This window comes from Meriones unguiculatus, chromosome 16 (assembly GCF_030254825.1).
Source record: "Meriones unguiculatus strain TT.TT164.6M chromosome 16, Bangor_MerUng_6.1, whole genome shotgun sequence".
Lineage (NCBI taxonomy): Eukaryota > Metazoa > Chordata > Mammalia > Rodentia > Muridae > Meriones > Meriones unguiculatus.
Window position 1 is genome coordinate 17,100,611 of NC_083363.1, and position 16,344 is coordinate 17,116,954.

General features: G+C 40.8%; 1 protein-coding gene across 1 annotated transcript in view; it reads right to left on the reverse strand.

Moving 5' to 3' along the window:
• The window catches only part of Tmem26 (transmembrane protein 26), a 50,858-nt gene that overhangs the window by 20,336 nt on the left and 14,178 nt on the right, over nucleotides 1-16,344 (reverse strand). The window contains exons 2-4 of the mRNA XM_021647059.2: nucleotides 11,055-11,133; nucleotides 5,572-5,685; nucleotides 2,487-2,707 (exon numbers count right to left, since the gene is read on the reverse strand). Of these exons, the coding sequence (XP_021502734.1) occupies nucleotides 2,487-2,707; nucleotides 5,572-5,685; nucleotides 11,055-11,133 (414 nt within the window). The remainder of the gene's footprint in view (nucleotides 1-2,486; nucleotides 2,708-5,571; nucleotides 5,686-11,054; nucleotides 11,134-16,344) is intronic.

A 16,344-nucleotide genomic window follows, 5' to 3' on the forward strand; every position in this document is an offset into this window, starting at 1 on the left:
GACATTTTTGGTATCGTTTCTTACAACACAGGTGAGACCTGGGACAGGAACTTAGAACTCGGAAGCCAACTTTTTGAAGAGAGGAAAAGCTCTCCAGAGATGTCCTGGGACTTGACCACAGGCTGAGGTGCACTTGAGTTGAGGAGGTGCAAAGTGGGGTAGATGGGAGACTGCAAAAGGCCACGGGCAGAATCCGGGCGTACTGAAACAACGTAACTTCCATTTGAGGGAGTACGATTGAAAACGATATTTAAAGATATTTTAAAATAGGATCCGTAACAAAATCCTATATCATCTATGGGAGGGAATTTGTAGGATCCTCATCGCCTTATAAAACATTGTATAACGTTAACATGTAATCCGCACATTTCTTATAATAAACTTGGAGTTATTTCTGGAATGCTTTCTATCCATGAATGAGAAGCCTGTAGATACAAGGGCCAGTTCTAATTTATTCAGCCCCATTAAGCATTATCTTGTATGAAATGCAAGTTTCAGATTTCCAAAATATATACTCAGTGGCAGAAAAATTGGGGGGATTGATGAGTGCTCCCCTAAATTCTTGCTGGACAAAACAACCCTGTTTTGGCTGAACTCTGTGCTCTTTGGTTCATAATTTGTTTATGGTTCCGCTCCCATAGCACAGTACCTGGCACATGTTACACAACATCCCTTAGTCAATTAAACAGTGCCTGGTGACTTCCAAGGGTGCTTTTTTATGGGTCAAGCAATTAAATAAACGTATTTAATAATCAACATTTATTGGTAAACATGGGATACATTACTCTTTGATGATACTTCTGGATGGGACTCATAGAAGCCATTAAGATAACTGGGTTTGGCATTTCTCTCATTTTACGACTAGCTCCATAAAACATAGCCCTCCCCAAGCCCTGTTATGACACTGTGCCGCCTCTGTTCTCTGTAGATATTTAGCATACATGCATCCATTTACAGATAGGAGTAACTTATCATTACGATGTCATGTCTCCGTAACTATCCGCGTTCATTATTTTATGGGCTCCATCATGATCCAGTCCTGTTCTTCCAGTAACGGCATCATAGTATAATCACCTCAAACACATTTGAAAGCTTTGTGCAATGTAAAATGCTGATCAACTGTAAGGCATTGAAACCAAAGACTAAAATAAACACGGTGACTGCAGTGACCCAATTCATATTTGGTTCCTCAAAGAATAATGTCAAGCTAATAAACTAAAGGAAAAATTAGCATGCACAAAATGATGAGTGTTCTTGTAAAAATATCTCTTGCTTATAAATAATGATTCACACTGTAATTGAGAAATTAAGTTAATTTAATAAGTTGGTGTATTTTGCTTGGGCTTTATGTTTTGTTGTTTGAGGAGTGTGGGATAAAGTAAACTGTAGCATTAAAAGCCAGCCTCATTCCAATTTATTTTTATAGCATCGTACAAAACAACCCAAGCTTAAAGTACATTCAGGCACGGAGACTCAAATCCCTAATGGGAAGAAAGCAGTTCCATAAACAGATGTGATCATGGATTCTGAGTTTATTTGCTTGTGGCGAAAATAAAAGTACCAACTCAATAAGTTTTAATTTATAGGCATCTCCACCAGAAAGCCTTTGGGCGCTTTGAACAAAACTGACTAAAAATAAAATTTCATACAATAAAACTTTATCTGTTCCATTCTCCCTTCTCACCAGGAAATGTAAATTCTTCAGCTGAAGAAAGGGACACTTTCTCTATAGCTTTTGTTATTATGCTGTGATCTAAGAGAAAATATTGCCATTGGCTATACTCCTGATGCCCGGCTGGAGAGGAAAAAGACACCCCAAGGGTCTCCAGATATCTGTAGTCACTGTCTTTGTGCCCTGACCTCCCTGAACTGATGGTGCCACTGTGTGGCTGCCTTGTGCTTTATCCTGGGTGGGCGCACCTTGTCCCTTTCTCAGGGAGAGCGGCATTCCTGCATCTTCTTTTCTACGGTATAGATCGGTCCCTAGCATGTATTTAAATATACGTGTGTGTGTGTGTGTGTGTGTGTGTGTGTGTGTGTGTAGTAGAAGTGGTATGTATGTGAATACATGATCATGGGTGTGCATATGTGTGTTGATGTGCGTGCATATGTATGCGGGCACATACGGAGCCCAGAGGCTTGATACGGGGTGTCTTCAAATATCACCCTGAACCTTACTCTCTGCTTCTCTCACTGAACATGGGCTTTACTGATCCGCCCTGAAAGGCTGGCCAGTGAGCCCTGGAGATTCTCCTGTCTGCACATCTCTAGTGCCGGGATCATAAACACACGCAAACAGCCATGCCTGGTTTTGACGTGGGAATTGGGGATTTGAACTCAGGTCCTGATTCCTGCACAGCAAACAATTCACTAAGTAAGTCATCTCTCCAGCCCTGACATAAGGCTCTCTCTAAAAATCTTAGGCGAAGTACAAATAATGGAACAATGAGACAGACACGTGGTGCAGACACTGGACCGGGCCTTACCTGACGTTATTTTCTTTCAGAGTCTCAGTAGTGAATTCCAGTATGTCAGCCGCTGTCCCCACAAACATCAGAAGAAGTTCTGAGAGCTGGTCTCTAGTAATGGTGCCTCCAATGGGGAGAAGCCATCGTCCAATGATCAGTATTAAGAGCAGAGTTTGGTGGAGTCCTAAGGTCCAGACCGGATCACATACCATGGATAAGTTATCTACAAAGCCCCTGGCCTGTTGAACAGAGACATCCCGCAGATGTCAGGATGAGGGACCATCAGTGTAGAGGATTATCTGCTTCAACACGGCTTTCAGTCAACACTGTGCTTTTGTGGATACTTTCCAAAAGTCATTCTTTATTTACTAAGGAAAATAAGTCCTTTTAGCTGAACATTCTAATGAGGTTCCTAAGACAGGACTTACTTAGCATATGGCTAATTGAAATGCTAGTAAGGTGACACGCTGTGACATTTAAAGAGCCAATTTAAGACTGTTTTAAAGATCTTTAGGAGTTTTATTATACTCCATATTAAATAATAACACATGGCAAACTTTGATAAGTTCCATATTAAAATTGTAGAAAAATCCAATATTTTTCTTTTACTGATTTTAAAATCTGAAGTTATTAGCATTGGAATTTTTAGCATAATACAATTTTCCTTTTGTTCATCGTTGCCTTAAAAGTCTAGTCAGAAAAAAATTACTGTTTATCTGTTTACTTAATGAAAGAGAACAAGTGAAATGTTTCCTCTCTTTGCTCTGAATACATGGCATATTATTCAATAATCCATAATTCAGCAAGGAAAGTTTAGTCTGCCTTTAGTCTTAAGTTTGAGATAAAGTCCATAGACTCCATATGTTCTGCCATATATCCTGAAGGAAATATCCTTCCCATTTAATTTCTCAGTAAATTTCAAGGTATGTTAGTATTGACTTAAGATAAATTATTTAAAGACTACAAGATCTGTGTCACAAGTAGGCAGGATGATTCCAGGTGACCTATGCAAATGGTGTAGTTACCTTGGTTCAAAATTGACTCATATCTCTTGATCGGTTATCCACACCAAATACATAAGGACAAGGAAGAGAAATGACCAAGGGAGAAGAGGACTGATTGAATCTATGCACGAAGATCAAGACTATTTTTGTCACTTTCTTCTTGATGATTCTCCTGTGAGGCTTCATAAAAGTCATTTAACTTTCAGGGGCAACACATTATCATGCTAAATGTTATTGTTTCAGTCAAGGTGAAAAGGGAAGTGAGCTGTCCATAGTGACATAGGTAAGCTCGAGCTAAATTTGGATAGTAATTCATGGACCACGCTATTCTACTCTGGAACTTATTTTAGAAAACACCATTCAGTGGTAGAGACCTTTGTTTATCCCGAGTCCCTTCTGTAAACTGTTTTCAAAGACATCATTATCATCTTACTAAATACAAGATGTGTAAAGAAATAGAGCTACCCTAGCACTCTAGTTTGGCAAACATCCTTTCCTATTAGGTATTATGTATAACGAATATATATTCACTCTGCACATTCATTATATCTGCTGAATATATATATATATATGTATATATATTTCAACAAAATAAGAAAAAAATAAAGGTTATACTCATAGAAAAGGAAGAATAGGACTATCTTTGTTCAGCTATCACATTCTTTTATATGTAGAAAGTCCTAAAGAATTGGTGGCAGAAATAAGAAACACTTTCCCAGAACTAAAAAACAAATTACAGATATAAAATTGGTTATACAAGAGTCAATCTTCTTTCTACCTACTGGAAAAGAAATAGATATTGAAGCTAAAATTCAGTATCACTTACAGCACCACTGTGGAAAATAAAATACTTGGTTATGAATCTAACAAAATGTTAAATACAAATACATTATATGTACATTTACATTAAAATACATGTTCTATTGGTACACATATGTCAGGTGTATGTGTTTATATATATGAAAATAGATATACATAATAAGCATATATATGTATATATATATATATGACAAAGCATATATATGATAAAACTACTAAATACTTAGGAGTTAAATCAGTCTCTCTCTGTTCTAGATGGTATTTGGAATCAAACATCTCAAAAATGAGACCTTGCATCTTTAAAGCATGTGCGGTAGCTCTGAGCTATGTCCACAGACCCTAAAGGCTGAAATCAGAGATTGCCCAATTGGTGAGAGATCTCATATTCATGTATAAAGAAACCCAACATGTCAGTGATCAATGACTTGACATGCATTTGAGAAGGGCAGGTAGAAGAAAGAGGAAGAAGAAGGGAAGATAGGGAGAAAAGAAGAGAGGAAGATGGAGTGAGAGAGAGAGAAAGGGAGGGAGAGGGGAGTTTCTTTTTAAAACGTAGTTGAGGCAGGTAGAGAAGATAATCAAACATGAATTTTGGTTAGACTCTATAGTACTATAATGTGCCTAAATGCATAGAACATGCAATACCCAAAATGAACTCTAATAAAAACAATGACATTTAGTGACAATGACACATTCATGGAGGCACATCAATTTTTGGTTCAAAACATTGAGACTCGGGATATATCACAGTTGGTAGAGTGACATGCATGAGGCCCTGGGTCCAATCCACAGCATCACATATACCTGGCACATGCCTATAATCCTAGCAGGAGGAGACAGGAAGATTAGAATCCAAGGTCATGCTCACCTACATAGTGAGCTCTTAGCCAACCTGGGCTGTGTGATACCCTGCCTCAAATCTACACAGATGTTGGACTGATATATCACCAGGTGTAAGATGTGATGAGGGCAGGTTGTGCATGAATGAGAGACAGAGGTTTATGGGTAATATTGCTACCTTCCTCTCAGCTGTGTTGCAAATTCAAATTTATTCTTGTTAAAGGAAGATGTCATTATACATAGCTATATTTAAAAAGTATAGGCATATAATCAGAGCAAAGAAACTTGTATACAATGAATATGCTGTATTATGATACACTTCAGCTTATGTTTCCATACACATGTTGTGAAAGTGTGATCCTAATGCTTATATTTACTGATGGAGAGCGCATCATCTTGTAGGTGATAAGATTTAATAAGTGCAGTACAAAAGCTCTTACCAGCTCAAGGATATTTTCCATTCCATTGGCTTGTCTGTGGGACGTCATGGTTTGGTTGATATCTCCTCTTCTGCTAACGTTCTGTGCCATTTTCTCAGACTGGGCACTGCAATACTAAGAATTGAGAGTGGGTGTGAAAAAACCATCACAACTAAGGGACCTCAAGGCAGCTTCACTCCATGCAAGAGATTATGAAGATGTGTGACATTTACAGAGACCGTGTGACCATTCCTGGGACCAGGATATGAGGTAGAAAATACTGGAAAACAGTGCTCACTGCCTGACTCCTTTCCCAACAGCCTAGGAGTCTCAGCTGTTGAGCCATCACAGAGAGCTGTAAATTCTCTGGTGCAGTAGCTGGGTTCCCTTTGTTGAACCTTTGTTAGAACAATTGGGATACAAACTCTGAGAATACATAGGACCCTGTCAAAGTATTTATTTTAGGAGTTTGTTTCTTACAAAGAAAGCTCTCTATCTAAAAATGCCATTCTAGTTAAATAAATAAGCCAATTACTTTTCACCCTTCAGGCCAAGCATTGACATAAACAGAAAGTCAACAGTCCAGTGTCCCAGACTCCAGTGTTGTTACCGAGGCCAACTTAGGGTTGTGGGACCTTGGATAATTGACCTAAAAGACAATTTCTTTCTTTCCTTTCTTCTGCAGTTTCTGCAGATGAATGTGTATAATTTATGTAGCCAGATACTTGGAAACTGAGATAAATAAGAGGCAGAAAATTTTATAAGAAAACAGAGACAACACTTGGCAATGCAGCCACCGTGGGCGCATACTTTACAAACTTGCCGGAGAGACTGGTTGACGTTTTCTCTGCCTCTGCAGCGCTCACATGTTTTTGAAACACACACACACACAGAGAGAGAGAGAGAAAGAGAGAGAGAGAGAGAGAGAGAGACAGAGAGAGAGAAGACAGAGAGACAGAGACACAGACAGACAGAAAGAGAGCTACTACCAATAACCAGAAACAGGTCCACCACTATTACCACAATCACCAACACCCCATGATCACACATTTCTTTAGGGAGAAACTATCGGGGGGGGGGGGGTGGAAGAGCTCAACCATAAAATATGAGGTTTTTTTTCTTAATTATTCTAAATACCATGGAGTGTATTCCATGAGCCATTTGACAAATAGACGAATACTCTGCCAAGAAGCCATTATTTTCCGCTCTCAAGCCAAGTGACTAGTGCTGTAAGTGAAATAACACAAATAATTATGAATGCGCACACTCTGTGTGTGTGCGCCTGTGTGTGCCCGTGTTTGTATGTGAGTACACACAAGGGCCAGGGCAAGTTAGCGTAAGCGTATGCGTTCATCCACATGTGTGCGCATTACTGCATTTCTGGGTATACGTTCGTGTATGCAGGTGTGTGTGAATGTCTGTATGTATGTGTATGTTCATGCTCTCGTGAGTGTATGTGCATATGTGTGAATCTGGGTGAATGTGTATGTATGTGTGCAGGGTGTGTGTGCGCATGCGTATACATGCAAACGTGTATACATTCATGCCACTAAGGTTTAAAGAGGAGGTGATGGAGATAAAAACTTAATCGTTGATGATCCAAACCCCATATCACCCTTTGGAGAGTACTTCTGTGAGCTTAAGAACAGAAAGAAAATGTTGACCACCTTTTTTCATAGGTAGGAAAATACACTGTGTGCTAAAATTGGTGAGATGATACGTCCCGATACCTTTATCTCCAAAACTCCATAAACATCCTGCTGTTTAAGGAAAATGTCGCCCTGGAGTGAAGTGCTTCCCAATTTAGAAGCAAATGGCTTTTCATGGGCATCATGGTGGCGATTGAGCTCCTCTCCTCTCCTGTTACTCAGTTTTAGATTAATGGAACTTTCCATTTCAGGACATTAAGGCTACCACAAACACGGGATTTAAATCCTTAACCATAATTTGACTTGGTCTGCTTTTGTGTCTGTCGTTTTAGTAATCATCACGCAAGGGATTTTATGAAGGTCATTTTGGTACCAGCATGTTACTTATTTATGTCTGTGTTATTAAAACCTAATGCATCTCTTCGGCTCAAAGATAACAAGGACTTCACAAAGAGCTGGGTTTTTTCATCACATTCAGCGTGCTCTGTCACAAGAAGAGCTCGCACGTGGTTAGAATTGCAATCCTTCAGAAAGTTTGGTTTACGTGTGTAGGTCATATCATTTCAGGAATGAAGGTCTGAAGCCTGTCATCTAGAAGAACCCGGGCGTGAATAAATGGAGAATGTTGAAAACTAAGATTTATGTTTTAGTTTTAATTATGTGTATGTCTTTCTGTGTTGCTATGCCACGTGCCTGCAGGGGACTGAAGAAGCCAGAAAGGATGTCAGAGTTTCTGAAGCTGGAGGTGCAGGAGGTTGTGGGGCCAGGGAGTGACAGGACTTGAACTTAGGTTCCCTCCAAGAGCCACAGGTGTTCTTAACCATGGATCCATCTCTCAAGTCTGTTAATGGGAAGTAAATGACTCTTTTTCCATCACGGAAAAATTCGCATGATTCTTATGTAAGCTCCCTGGAAATCCTGGAGAGTGTGTTCTGGGCCAGGTGTTGCTTCCGTATTTAAGCCTTCTAAACCCCAGGGTTCATGTCTATAAAACGGAAATGTCCGTACCATGCCTTATATATGGGGTCCTTAAATCTATAAGTGAGGAAAGCCAACTGAAAACTCTCCAAATATTAGGTACTATGCAACAGAAGAATTATCACAGTGAGAGGAGAGATTTGATGTCCACATACCCCTCAATGCCAAAATGCCACTTAATTGTTGAAACATAATCCCAATATTTTTCTCTCCCTCTCCTTCTCGGCTTCTGTCTCCATTTGCCCTGCCTGCTTCAGTCTCTGGGCATTCATTTTAATTTTCAGTGTCAAGTCCCAGCACTAAAAGTTTGATTTCTTTTGTTGTATGAAAAATCACAGAAGTTCTGCCTGAGGCTAAAACTCTCTCGCTCCCTCTCTCTCTCTTTTTTATTAAAAAGAGAGTTTTTGGTTGCATGCTATTGGTTGTAATGGGATTTGACCTGTATATAAATTAACTGCGTAATACATTTGTATTATTAAAGCATTTGGGGGAAATGAATTGTTATTGTGGTTGATAGCCATGTCTTAGAATTGGATGTGTAGAGGAGAAATTGATTCAAATCACTTCAGCTTATTTTTGTATTCCTGAAAGAAGACTCAAGTGGTCTTCTAGCTCTTTGTGGTCTTTCCATCAAAGCTATGGTGACTTGAATCAACCAATCTACAGTTACAAAAATGCTTTAATGCAGACATTGCCTCAGAAGTTAATGAATTTTGTCAAGAGAGTTGAGGGGGAGAAATGTTTTCTTTGTTGCTACAGGGTTGATATTTGCTTGGGGGTTCCTTCAAAAGGGATCCACAAAGGTAAACTACTCTTGTGTGCCTCAAGTTCGCAGAAGGCATTTTCAGATAAAGTTATTTATAACCTGGAGACTCAGCCTTGATAGAAAATAACAGCTGTAGCAAAGAAATGTATACAGGGTCAATTCTGAGCAGATCTTGCCTAAGGCATTTTATCAATGAAGAACCTCCTAGGCTTCTATGGGAGAGTTAACAAAACAAATGACAGGCTCAGTATTGAGCCCATGAGTCAGACAAGTCCACAGAGGAAGTAGGTCAATATTTAAACCGTCATATAAGCCAGGTAAGCTGGGGAATGTCTGAACTCAGGAAGGTGAGGCAAGAGGATTACTCCAGTTCAGGGCCAACCTGGGCTACCAGGTTAGACTGTGACTCAAGAAAAAAAGCAAACAAACCAGAGTGACTAGAAACAGGGAACTGGTTATAACTGGGGATTTGTATTGGAAGACATGGTCATGTGTGTTTAGATACTTATGATATCTTTCCCTGTGACGGGCTTCATAATATCACTCCCATAGATTTAATATCAGGGCTTTGAAAGAATATTTTATTTTTATATTTAATTCTCTCTCTCTCTCTCTCTCTCTCTCTCTGTGTGTGTGTGTGTGTGTGTGTGTGTGTATACCCACATGCATACTGGTAGCTCTTGACGCCAGAAGATGGCACTAGAGATCCTTTTAAGTGTTACAGCCAGTTGTGGGTGTTGGGATCTGACCTCCAGTCCTCTACAATAGCAGCGAGTGCTTCTAACTGCTGAGCTTTCTGTCTAACCCACAGACTTCTGTTTCACTACCATGTTTCAGCCAGCTCCAAAGTGTGTCTCCTGGATTCCACTTTACCTGTGTTTTGAATGCTCTCTAAAAGTTTGAATACATTCATGCAGCCACAGAAGATAAAGAAATTTTTTTTAATGTCGGTTCATTTTTACTTTTATGTCTCTTAAAAATGTCTTGTCAGATGATGCTGGCATGAGGCCTGAGCATAGTGAGACTCGTAGCATAATTTCTTGGAGCTCACTGAAGCTGCAAGAATTAAATCACATTCACAGAGATAGAGAGATGGCTCGGTGAGTAAGAGTGGTTGCTGTGCAAAATAAGGACCTGAGTTCAAATCCCCAACACCCATATGAAAGTTAAGCTTTGCTGCATGATTCTGTGGCCCCAAAACTGGCAGAGACAGACACAGGAGACTCATTGACAGAATTCAGCAACAAACAGACCTTGCATTGAGGGAATTCAGCAGAGTGACAGAGAACATCCTATGTCTTCCATTGGCTTCTGCAGGAAGAACACAGTCACAGATATGTATGTGCACATATACCGGACATGTATACATACACCACATGCACACATATACATACACACATAAATGGGTAAATATATCATTTTCACATTTGCCTATGGACTATCACTAGCATGTTGTGGGGGTGTATCTTAGAAGATTACTGTCCAGACTCATGTGAGAAGAGAGAAACTCAATTGAGAAAATGGCCCATCAGACCAGCCTGCAGGCAAGCTTGTGAGGCATTTTCTTAATTGATGATTGATGTAGAAGAACCCAGTTCCCTATGGACAGTGTTGTCCCTGGGCTGGAGGCCTGGGTTGTATAAAAAAGCAGGCTGAGCAAGCCATGAGCGAGCAAGCCAGTAAGCAGTACTCCTCCATGGCCTCTGTATTAGCTCCTGTCTCTAGGCTCCTGCTTTGCTTGGGTTTCTGCCTTGGCTCCCCTCAATGAACTGTGATCAGCCATATCATAAGCCACACCAACCCTTTCTTCCCCAAGTTGTTCTTGGCCACAGTTTTAATCACAGCACTGCATTGCTAAGCAAAGTAAGATGTCACCAACAAGGATCGTTAGTTAAGTAATCATTACTCAGAAGTAGTTGTGGTTATTTCATTTATTTTTTTAATAGTTTGTGGAGTCACTTTCTTTTGCACCTGGACTCTTACTTTTTCAATTCTAGGCAATTCCAACCCCATGGAAAAACTCATAACTAAAACAACTCATGTTCTATTCTGAAAGTGGATTGCTGCTTAACAAAGTCACCATCATTTGCTTTTTTTAAAGAAATGAGTACCTGGTTTCCGTGGTGCATTTCAAGGAGCCACAGGGACGGTATGATGTTGATGAGGTATAGAAAGATGGCTGGAGAAAACCTGCAAGGGGAGAGAGAGAGAGAGCTTAGCTTTCATTTTTAAAATTTCAAGAGAGAAAATTTAGGAAGGGGCGGGCCAAGGAGCTGGCCCCGCAGGTATCCTGTTTGCTCTACGACCTGAGAACCTAAGGTCAGATTCGAAGAACTCCTGTAAATGCCAGGGGATGCAGAAGGAGGAAGCAGAGAATGCCTGGGCAGACTGACTGACTAGGCTAGCTGAGTGGGCAAATTCTAGGTTCAAGTGTGATATCATACCGTGCCTCAGTGTAAACAGAGGTAGAGGAAGGTGTCCTTCCTTGCCTCCACGAACACGTGTGCCCTTGAACACATGAGCTCTTAACACTGAGAATGCATGTCTACATCACACACACACACACACACACACACACACACACACACACACGTTCATGCCTCCCTAAAGGAAGAAAAAGAAATGCCCGAGCCCAATCACAGTCACCCCTGCTATTGTTTCGTAATTTCTCCTACAGGGATTACAGAGGCCCACAGTAACGGGAAAACTGCAACCAGCTGCCATCCTCGCCGAATCCCTAATCCAATTAATAGAAGCTGGCTGTAATATGGCATCCTGGGACCCCGCCAATGAGATTCAGGCATAGCACTGCTTATTTAGTATTTAAGATGTTTTACAGAAAGCAAATGCAGCCGGAGCAAATCCAGGATTTGTTTCAACATTGCAATTTCAGGGAAACTGATGGCAATTTCCCCCCCAATCATCCACCTAGAATTCTGAGGTCTCAGATGATAACCTCTTGCTAAATCACAAAACCCAAATCATGGGGGCAAGGAGGGAGAATGTTTCTTTGATCTCCTGTGGTTTTGCTAAGCCTGGAAAATTGAAAGAAAAATGGCAGCTGGAGGTCGGGGACTCTTCTAGAGGTTGGTACGGTATTTGTTCTTTCCTTTGAATTTCCAAAATTCAGAGGGAGAGCTATGGAGCGGCGCTAAGAGAGACCTGCTTTGGTTCAAATGGCCTGTGCAGGTGACCTCCTAATTTGTTTGTCAGTGTGAACAAACATGGTAACTGTCAACTCTTTTTTTTTTCATTACAATTTATTTACTGTATATCTCGATTGAAGACCCCTCCCTCAACTCTCCCAGTCTCACTCTCCCTCCCTCTTCCCCTCATCCCCTTCCCCTAGTCCACTGAAAAGGGGAGTTCTCCACTATTGCCATCTGCCCATAGCTTGTTAAGTCTCATCAGGACTGCCTGGATCCTCTTCCTCCATGGCCTGGCAAGGCTGCATCATCAGGGGTGAGTGACCAAAGAGCAGTCAACTGAGTTCATGATAGAGACAGCCCCTGATCCCCTCCCTCAGAGGTCCACAGGGAGCTTGAGCCTGTGAAACTGTCAACCGTTCATGTCAAGGGTCAATTTGCATGGCTTTGCCAATGGAATTGACATCCTCTGAATCCTAGAACTTGAACATCACCATAGGGGGCCTGCCTGGTGGGGTTCAGGTGAGTCTCCGGTTCTGGCTCCTACTTGAGAACTTCTGAGTGTTGGTTTTGCATAGCCTTGTCTCTGGGCACATGCTTGGAAGAGCCCTCTCACTCCTCTCCTCTTTTAAAAGTGGTTTTGTTGGATTAGGAAGCACTTGGATAATACAATCTAATCTCCAAATCCTGCCCCATGTGTGAATATGGATCTGGAGGAGAGCCACGGTAGCACACAGTAGCAGCACTGACCTGGCAGGGCCCAGTATACCTCAGCATTTGGCAGGCAGAAGCGCTCAGAAGCGCTCAATGGACAGTGGATTACACCCATGTTTATTGTGGGATTTTGCCTGTCCTCTTTATTTCACAATCTAGAATCACCGGGGAATAGACTCTTTTAAATTATTTATTTATTTGTTTGTTTGTTTACTTCACATCCTACAGGAATAGACTCTTAGTGAGGAATCGTCTGGATTGGGTTGCCTGTGGGCGTGGGCGAAAGAGATCGTTCTAGCTGGGGTAAATGAGATGGGAAGATCTACTCTGAAGGTGGGAGGCAGCGCCCTCTAGGCTGGTCTCTGAAGGGCGTCAGCGTGAAGGCAGCTCACAGTAAGACATGTAAAAACTCATGCATTTATTCTTCCTCACTTCTAACTGTGGATTTGAAGCGTTCAGTTCTTGCCTTGACTCCCTTACAATAATGGACTCTATTTTGGAACCGGAAACCAAATAAACAGATAAACTTTCTTCTCCAAGTTGCCTCTGGATCAACTTGCTTCACCACAGCAACAGAAACAAAACTAGTACAGTGGCTGCAATGAAGGAGCATCTTCAAAATTTTGACATTTTGGGCACACCTGTAATCTCAGGACACTGGAGGTTGAGATGCAGGAGAATTGCAAACCTATGGACAATTTGTGATGCATAGCAAGATTTTTTTTTACCAAACAGTAATAATAATAATAATAATTAAAATAAGAGGTAAGTAATACTCTTTCCAAATGTATCTCTTCAAATTGGTTTTGGATTAAACTCTTCCTTAATAGAGTATCTTGAAGTCAAATTTGTAACTTAATTCATTTTATTAAAAATGTTTTTAGTACACATTTGTATTTGTGAGATTAAACATTACTCAAACTGTACTATGATAAGCCAGAGTTCACAAAAAAAATAAATAAAAGGAAAAAAGAAAAAAAAATTAGATGGGGTCTTAAACGGCTATTAACCCTTTTGTTATCTTCTTTAATCTTCTGAGAGAAAAACAAGGGAGAAAGGGCAAGGAGGGAAAAAAGAGGTTTTTACAAAAATCAATATTTAATATAGACACTCTCCTACTTTTGATTTCTTGCCAAAACCAATTTTGAAGCAAAAGGTTATGGGTCAAGATATTATTAAAATCTAACTTGGAAGATGTCAGAGCTGCAGAGAAATGTCAAAAAGCCATGTTGAGCACACTCTTAAAAGAAAGAAACCATCAACTCTTTGACCTTATGTATCACAGGAAACATGAGGAAGAGTTACTATGTGACATGAGGAAGGAAGTCAGTTCTGGTCAGAGGGCAAGCTACGCTATGTCGCTATGTCGATTTTCTTTGTTTGGATACACTGAAAGTTGGCTGAAATAAAAAACCCGTTAACCTGAAACTGATTTGGAGATTAACATCCCTTGTAATGCTGTTACAGTAATAATCTGGCAGTGTTAGGCACAGCATACAGCACATCTTAAAGAAAGTTGAAAATAAAACAATGACCTTGCTATCTTTGATGCATTAGACTCATTTCTATAATTAGAAAAGATATTACTATCCCGTTTGAGTGTATTTCACCTAGTTAGGAGACTGGCTTTGCACTTGCGTGCACTGGAGCACGCGAGCGCGCGCGCGCACACACACACACACACACACACACACGCACGCACGCATCTCAGTATTCGAGAATGTGTTGTGCAATGCAGAAAGTCTAACCTCGTTCAGCTGGTGGTCCAGCACTCCACCATCTGTCTTAGTGTGGCTTTCCTTACCCTTACCTTATCCTATCAAGACTAACAATTTCAGCAGGTTTGCTGTGGGGCTAAACAAAACAAACAAAAATGCGGACTAGATTAGTGATATGATGCCTGGATGGATCCTTGAGTTCCAGCTCCAATGATGCTAAAGCAAAAACAGTTCTGGAAAGTTTTCTTTCCTTCAACTCTTCTTTATTAGGGATGTGTGACATAGGAAGAAAGGTGAGGAGAAAGAATCAAGAGGGTGAATAACTTACATTGCATCCTGTCCATAGCTTTCTCTAACAAACCATGGGTCCCTGTTCAGAACAGCATGCCCAATTTGGCTGAGCGGCGAAGAGAGGACTTAAAATGTCTTTAAGTGTGAACATCTCCCACGAACAATGGAAGTTTCTTTGTAATGCCATTCTGTTGTCTGCCCATTCCATTGGCATCCAACTTATACTTTTAGGACATGGCAGATGGTGTTCAAAACCTGCATTGCTCTTGGAACCCAAAGAATATTGTGCTTTTTTTTTTTATCATGTGGATGTAAGATCAGCTTTCTGGATACTAGCTCTCTGGAGGCAGACATTGTCTCCTGATCTTTCCCTTTCCCTGATTTTCCATATCCTCATCTCCAAGATACCACATTATCTTGTTTAGTTTATGTTCATTCAGCAAATGTTTAATTGCCTAAATGTTTATATTTGTGAATCAAGAATGACTGGATGAATAAAAAAGGATGAATCTATAAACAGGAACATGGACCTTTTATTTCTAGAAGTCTAGTACATTAGATTTTTTTTTGAGCTGTGGCCATCAAAGAATTACCATTCACCATTTATTTTTTAAAGATTAATATGTATTTTTATGTATGTGCGTATGCGTGAACCACATGAGTGCAGGTGTCCACAGAGGCCAGACGCTGGCATCAGCTCTCCCGGATCTGCAGTTACAAATGGTTGTGAGCTGCCTGAAGTGGGAGGTAGGGACAAAGTTGGGACCTCTGGAAGAGCAGCAAGTATCCTGACTATTGAGCCACTTCTCCAATCCAGTCACTCATTATGCCTAAGGCAGAATGGTCAGCAGACATGGTCACACTTGGAAGACCTGGATTGGAATACCACCCTTTTCTTTCCTTCATATTTGGATATTCCTTACCTTTTGAGACATAAGGTTGGTTAAGAGCATTAGGAGAAGCAATGTGACCCACGTGACCAACATTTCAGATACCCAGTTACATAGTTTCTGCCTGCCCTGGTTCAGCTCTAAAATTTTACCCGTGGCTCCGTGCTTGGTAACGATGTGTAACAATTACTTACTTATGTTAGAGGAGTCCTTCTTCAGATATCCTAAGGCCAGTCCTGTGTTTAAACCATGAGTGTCACAGCCAAACTGTTTAAAGTTTCAGGGGCTGCTGTTAGCACAGCTGAGAACACCACAACCCACAACCGCCAGCTTCACACTTGACCTTTGCAAGGTGGAGAACTGTGTAGGCCACTTGGCTGTTGCAGGCTCTAAGAGGCAGCCCAGTCTGGGCCCTGAGTGTCTCTGTGCCGTTACCACAGCCAGCTTCTGCAGTATTCTGCCAGTGCCTTCATGGTTCAGGCCTCCACGAATGTGTCTGCCGGATTACTTCCTTCTCCTGGTTTATGTCAGCAGCATAAAGAATCTCCTACGAAACTTCCCGCAAGCTTTCCTTTCATGCATTTTCACCATATATTTTAAAAATTTATAATTTTGAGTGTGTTAGTGTGTATGTGTGTATTA